Source organism: Lithobates pipiens, unplaced genomic scaffold (assembly GCF_037356315.1).
Source record: "Lithobates pipiens isolate NorthernLeopardFrog02 unplaced genomic scaffold, aLitPip1_a1.2 Scaffold_23, whole genome shotgun sequence".
Lineage (NCBI taxonomy): Eukaryota > Metazoa > Chordata > Amphibia > Anura > Ranidae > Lithobates > Lithobates pipiens.
The window spans coordinates 45,110,972-45,118,291 of record NW_027507785.1 but is presented as its reverse complement, the minus strand read 5'-3'; the positions used below and the strand labels follow the sequence as shown (position 1 = coordinate 45,118,291).

The following is a 7,320-nucleotide window of genomic DNA, read 5'->3' as shown; positions in this document are numbered from 1 at the left end:
GAACTGTATAGGGTTGGCCCTCGTATTACACGATTTTTTGGTAAATTTTAAATGAGGGCCACCCTATACAGTTCACCATTTCTATGCAAATTGCCCTTATACTACATACTTGACGGTAGATCCAAAAGCAGATTGTACAATCAGATTCATGTGTGTGTGCTCAGCCTGAAACTCTCCAGCCGTTGTAGAACTACAAGTCCCATGAGGCATTGCAAGGCTGACACAATTACAAGCATGATTCCCACAGGCAGAGGCCTGATGGGACTTGTAGTTATGCAGCAGCTGGTGGGGGCCGCAGGTTGAGCGTATTGGCCAGCACGAGACTGACCGTACGATACAATCCGATTGTACAATTTACCAAAAAAAAAAAATCACATAATAGGATGACAAACCTAAAACAAACCATTCAATATATATATATAAAATCACATCAGTCGGGCTCCTGTACTACATGGTAGATCTAAACAATCTGATTGTATAGTGTAGGGTCAAACCTTGGGCTGGCCATACATTATACAACATTTTCCTTTGAGATTTACAAAAACCACATAATAGGAGGTCAGACCCGAAAACACGTTTGTATGGAGTCAGGCAGCCCCCCCTTGCACTAAATAGTTTAAGGCAAATCACAAGGAAATTGTACAATGTATGGCCAGCTTTAAAGAGCTACGGCACTCAGACTCTTGTAGTTTCCATCTGCAAACCCCCAACATCACTATACATCATCCACATGTGTTAGGTGCCTGGTTCCCCCCTCTGAGCGCATTGGTTCGATCTGCCCACCACTACATCAGTAGGGTTGGTGGATCAAACCAATGCGCTCGGGGGGGAGCAGGCACCTAACAGACCTGGATGACACAGTATAGTGATGCTTAGGATTCTTCTAGTGCCATTGCCCTCTGTGGTCCCTCATCCACTGCCCCCCCCCCCCCTGAGATCACTGCAGGCGAGCGATTTCGGGGGCCAGTGGATCGGACTCTTCTACCTCTTTGGGGTTCCTCCACAGGTCACAGCAGAGTAGCGATTTAGGAGCTGGTGGACTGAACCACATCACTCAGAGGGGTTCAGGCGCCCAAAACATCTGAAAGGGACACCTGCAGCTAAAGATTCAAGTACGCCAGCCCCCAGGTCACTGCAGAATGATTTAGGGGCCGGTGGACTGAACCAAAAGCAGGCAGTAGGGGAGACCAGATGACTGACAGATGCTGGAGATAACTTTGTAGCAAGGATCAAAAGGACAGGAAGATACAAACTGTTCTTTACAGGGGTCACCAGTGGCAGAATGGCCCTATGTGAGCAGAGCCAGGGGCCCCTCCTGGGGGGGGGGTGGGGAGGGTTGGGTACAGCAGCAAGCACACTGCTCAGATACAACTCTAATAGAGGACAGAGTGGGTAGGAGGCAGTCTCTATAGCAGGATCATCAGGCGTTATCTTTTACCAGCACAATAATCATGTTCTCTTCTAGCTTGCCCACCACCCGCTGGGCGCTCTGCTGGTACAACTGGTGAAAGTCGCTGGGGGGGAAAGCGTACAACATGCCGGTGGGGTCTCTGCCCTTCCCGCTGCCGCCCACGGGCAGGCTGATGACTCCGGCCGCCTGCTTTTGTTTTAGGTAAGAGACCAGGTTCCTGAGCAGGCGCCGCTGTAGGCTGGGCTCCTCGGGGAGCACCCCCTCGTTCTGCGGGGCCTGGATGGCCACTAGTACTGCGAAGCCCCGGGGGCGCCCTGCCTGATGCGGCGAGTCACCTCCTCCAGTTTGGGCTGGTCCAGCCGCAGCCGCTGGGCGATTTTGAGCTGCGTCAGGCTGCCCCCGCCGGGCACGGAGCGGTCCCTCAGCAGGGCGCTGGGCACGTCGCGGTCGCCTTCCAGGAAGTGAATGTAGGTGGGGAAACAGCTGTTTTTCAGTACCAGGTGGCCGCACCAGACGGGCGGCAGCGTCCGGCCCTTCTCCACCCCCGGGGACGCTCTTTCCGCCGGGGGCTCGGGAGGGCGGGGGTGGTGGTTCCTCCTGGGTTGGGGTGGCTCGGGGGTAGGGGGGCGGGGCTTGTCTGGCGGTGGGGGGCGGTGGTTGTGTTGCGGGGAAGGGGTGGAGCTGACCTCCCTCTCAGCGGGTTCCCTCCTTGGGCGGTCGGGGCTGCGCTCCACCCTGCGGCCTCTTTCCCCGGACAAGCTGCGCCGTCGCCGTCTCTCCTCTCGGTTCTTTGAGCTGCTGCTGTTGCCACCGCCGCCTCCTCCGCGGTCCCCGCTGCGGCTGCGGGCAACCCGGGCGGCGCTGCGCTTTTCAGAGTTCAGCCAGCCCGCCTCCACGAAGGGCCTCTCCCGGTCGGAGTACAGGAGGTGCGGGGGAGTCCTGTCCCTCACCCGTAGGTCGGGCTCCAGAGCCGCGCGGTGGCGGCCGTAGACCTCAGACTGGAGCAGTTCGTAGGAGAGGGGGAGCGGGTAGGGGGTGGCCTGGAGCGGGGCGTAGCGGGACGCGGCGGCGGCAGCCTCCTCCGGCGTCACCTTGGCAAAGTCCACGCGCAGCCGCCGGTCCCCGAGCTGGAAGCCCCTCATCTGGGTGCAGGCCGCTTGGGCGGCGTCCAGGCTCTCGTACTGGATGTAGGCGAAGCTGTCGCCCTTGACGTAGTCCACAGTGCGGATGCTGCCGAAGCGGTCGAACTCCCGGGCCAGGGCGGCGATGGAGGTGCTGGGCCCCAGGCCGCCCACCCACAGCCGGGTGCTGGGGTTGGGCTTGCCGTAGCCGATCTTCATGTAGTTGCGGCCCAGCAGGCGGCCGCTCATGGCCAGCTTGGCCCGGTGGGCCATGTCCAGGTTCTGGAACTTCAGGAAGGCGTAGGCGGCGCCCTGGTTGCGGGCCGGCCGCTTGATCACCACCTCCTCGATGGGGCCGTACTTGTCGAAGGCCCGCCGCAGGTCCGCCTCCGTCACCGCGTGGTCCAGGTTGCCGATGAAGAGGTTGCGGGTGGCCCGGTGGTCGTCCTCGGGGGCCAGCTGCTCGTCGTCGGCCGCGCTGCTGGCGGCAGCCGCCGCGGCGGCGCTGGGCAGGCGGTAGTTGGCTCCTCCTCCCCCTCCGCTGCCGCCGCTCCTCACCCGCTCCTCGTAGAGTTTGTAGTAGGTGTCCGCCGAGGAGGCCGGGGGCAGCAGCAGGTGGCGGGGCGAGGTGGGCAGGGCGGTCAGCGGCAGGGGGCTGGGCTCGGGGCGGCGGACGCTCTGTTGCGTGAAGACGGGCTCCACCCTCAGCGGCCGGTCGTAGAGCAGCGGGCGCAGCTTGGCGTGTCGGGCCTGGCGGGCGTCCGCGGGCCTGCGGAAGTTGATGTAGGCCACCCGGCCCAGGTCCGGCGTGTGCGAAAGCTTGACGCTGATGTCCCCGAATCGCTGGAAGTGCCGGAACAGCCAGTCCTCCAGCAGGGGCTCCGGGAGGGCCGAGCCCAGGTTACTGACCAGCAAAGTCTTGTACTCGGGGCTGTCCGGGAGCAGCAGCGGCCTCGGGGGTGGCGGGTCCCGGGCCCGGCGTGGTGACGAGGCCTGGCCGGCCCTCTCTCTCCTCCCCGAGCTCTTGTGGGCCTCCTCCCGCCTCTCCCGGGCCCTCTTGGCGCGGCCGGGGCTCGACTCCCCCCGCTCGCTCTGCCGCTTCATGTTGCTGGCGCTGGGTGCGGGGGAGGGCGCGCTCACACCGCCGCCATCTTCCACAATGACTGCGAGCGAGGGCGGGCGTGCGCGTCATCGGACAGCGCCGAGGGGGGAAAGGGGAGGGAGGGGGGTGTGTGTCTGAGTGAGTGTGGGGTGGACGGGGAGGGAAAGGGCGGAGGGGGCACGTGACTGACCGGCGGAAGCGTTGATTGGCCTAAAGGAAAGCGCCTCTTCCTCCCCAGCCTCCCCATTGACGTCAAAGCGCGGCCTCCATGGCAACTCCAGGAAAGGAGAGGGCGGTTGGCGGCCATCTTGCCGGAGACCGGCGTGCGCGGCTAAAGTGGGAGACCGCAAAATGGCCGCTGGCCTCATTTTCGGGAAAAAAAAAATGTTTTTTTTCAAAAAAGTTAATTGCCAGGCTGTGCGGGTTAAATAAGAACTATGCCGTTAACTAAACCTCCCAAAAATAATAAAAATACATAAAGCTTGTCCCTGCCTTCAAATAAATACCACAACATGGAGTAGGGTTGCCACCTCATCCCTTTAAACCCGGACACACATGAATTACACGGGTTCTGAGGCTGATTAAAGTGGTTGTACAACCCCTTTCACCTACAGGTAAGCCTATATTAAGGTTTACCTGTAGGTGCTGGCAATAGCTCCTAACGCTCCACAGTTTAGGAGATATTTACTAAAAAGCCGGGCGACTGCGGCACATGCGCTGATGTCGTCGGTGCATGCACACTTTAGAAAAGGCAGATTGTGCCGTTTCTAATAGGGGGTCATGCCGTGAGTGACGTCATGCGTAGGGTTGCCACCTGTCCAGGATTCACCCGGACAGTTCGGGTTTGGAATCATGTGTCCGGGTTTCAGACTGCCTGAAACCCGGACACATTATTCAGACTGGACTATGGCTTCCCAGCAGGGTTGCTGGCTGCAGTTGTCTAAGCTGGGAGTGTCTGTTACACTCTTTCACACTGCCCAATGCCAGCACTAACAACCCCCTCAAACACACAGATGAGAGAGGATAGAGGGCTCGATCTGCACCTCTCCTTCTCCCCACCCCTACCCCTCTGCGTCTGCCCCACACTCCAATCCCTGGCACTGTGCCTCAGAAAAGTAAAGTTGGGGCCTGAAATTTGAAGTCCAGCAGCCTCAGATACATCTGGATGAGAGGTGCTGACTGCCAAGGGGTGAGTGAGCTCACCATCCATCCCTGTCTGTCTCCTTTTTCTCTCCTCTGAGTGAGTACACTAAGGTAAATCAGGGTTCTCGGAGCACCCCTTACATCAGAGTTTCCCTTTACACCAAAGGCCACGGTGTTCTCCCTTACATCAGAGTCCTCTCCGTACATCAGAGTTCTCAGTGTTCCCCCTTAAATCAGGGTTCCCAGAGCATCCCTTATGTCAGAGTCCCGTTCTCCCTTACATCAGAGCTTGCAGAGTCCCCCCTTATAGTGAAAGGGAACTCTGCGAGTTCAGATGTAAAGGGGAACTCTGTGGACTCTGATGTAAAGGGGAACTCTTGTTATTAACTTCATATGATTAGAAATGTTATTTAATAGCAAAATATATGTATAGTTCATACTATAAAAAACTATAAATAAAATACTATAAAAAAATGTGAGTGTGCACTGCTAAAGTGTTCGGGTTTGACTTGAAGAAAAGGTGGCAACCCTAGTCATGCGACTCCGGTCAGTCACAGAGTCGGGGGTTCACGCCCGCCCCCCGTAAGGAAGACGGGCAAAGATGGACACTCCCTGCTAGTGGGGACAACAGAGACATCGTGGGCATCGGTTTCAGGTGAGTGACGCATAATGGGCTAGTATGCGATGCGATGCATAGTAGCCCATTATGCTTTACCATTGCAGGGAAATAAATAGGAAGTAAAACCCACCAGGGTTTACTTCCTCTTTAAAGTGGAGTTCCGCGTTTTTTTTTTTTAATTCAGCAGGTACAAATACTGCAGCTGCTGACCTTTAAAGCAAGGACACTTACCTGTCCACCGCGCCCGCGATGTCAGACCCGAAGCCGAATCTGTCGATCGGCTCTCGAGCGCTGCCGCCATCTTCGGTATGGGAATCAGGTTCCCTACTGCACATGCGTGAGTGGCTCTGCGCAATATGGACGCTCCCTTCTGTCTCCCAGCAGACAGCGGGGGTGTGACAGGAAGTGGCGTAGCTAGCCGCAGAATCTGCGGCCATCTATGCCTGGAAGTGGGTGCAGATACCTGTACTGTACAGGTACCTGCACCCCCCTCACCACTGAAAGGTGCCTATTGTGGCACCGCAGGGGGGGAGGGTTCCAATGAGTGGAAGTTCAACTTTAGGGTGGAGCTCCACTTTAAGCTGGTAATTAAACTCACTTATGTGTGGTGCCTCATCTGCATTAAATTAGCCTCAGAACCACTGTAATTCATATGTGTTCAGGTTTAAAAGGATGAGGTGGCAACCCTAACATGGAGTCCAGAAATGGCTTCCTTAACCGCTTGCGGACCACCGCCGCAGTTTCACTGCGGCAGGTTGGCTCCGCTGTGCAAAATCACGTTATACTACGTGATCTCGCAGGTCTTGCATAGCAGGCGCGGGCGCCTCAGGCGGGAGCCCCGTGAGTCTCATGGAGGGGAAGAACGGGGAGATGCTAATGTAAACAAGCACCTCCCCGTTCTGCCTAGCGACAGTGTCACTGATTATAGCTCCCTGTGACCGGGAGCTATGATCAGTGATGTGTCACAGCTAGCCCATCCCCCCCACAGTTAGAATCACTCCCCAGGACAAACTTAACCCCTACAGCGCCACCTAGTGTTAACCCCTTTCACTGCCAGTCACATTTACACAGTAATCAATGCAATTTTAATCGCACTGATCGCTGTATGAATGTGAATGGTCCCAAAAATGTGTCAAAATTGTCCGCTTTGTCCGCCATAATGTCGCAGTCAGGATAAAAGTCGCAGACCGCAATTACTAGTAAAATATATATATATATATATTAATAAAAATGCCATAAAACTATCCCCTATTTTGTAGATGTGATAAATTTTGCACAAACCAATCAATAATCGCTTACTGCAATCTTTTTTTTTTTTTTTTACCAAAAATATGTAGAAGAATACGTATCAGCCTAAACTGAGGAAAAAAACTATATTTATTTACATACGCTCACTTTATTGTTAAAGTTACTCTGAAATTCAAGACGTAACTGGGTGTAGTAAGATGTCCGCCTTCTGACTGCAGGTGTTCTGTCAGATTAGCAAGCCTGGTAGCGGTGGAATGCATGCACAGCTAGGGGGATGTCTCTTACGTTCGCTGATCTGATAGAACACCGCAATCAATGTCCAAATCTTGCCGCCTCAACTTCTGCAACATCTCCAAAATACGCCCCCTTTCTAACCAATGACACAACAAAGCTCTTCATTCACTCCCTGGTCATCTCTCACCTCGATTACTGCAACTCCCTCCTCATTAACTTACCTTTACATAGGCGATTCCCCCTTCAGTCATCATGAATGCTGTTGCCAGACTCTTCCACCTTACCAATCGTTCTGTGTCTGCTACTCCTCTCATCCAACAAATTCAATTCAAAATACTAACAAAAACTTACAAAGCCGTCCACAATTCTTCCCCCCCCCCCCCCCCCCCAGATACATCATTAACCTAGTCTCAAAATACCAACCTAATCATTCTCTTCGTTC

At 55.4% G+C, this 7,320-nt stretch overlaps 1 protein-coding gene across 1 annotated transcript; it reads right to left on the bottom strand.

The window, feature by feature from the left end:
* Positions 1 to 209: 209 nt before the first annotated feature.
* Positions 210 to 3,727, bottom strand: RBM15B (RNA binding motif protein 15B). Its single transcript, XM_077451510.1, is given in 2 exon segments — positions 210 to 1,710; positions 1,713 to 3,727. Coding segments are annotated over 2 exon segments (2,214 nt in total). The 5' UTR covers positions 3,637 to 3,727; the 3' UTR covers positions 210 to 1,420.
* Positions 3,728 to 7,320: the final 3,593 nt, after the last annotated feature.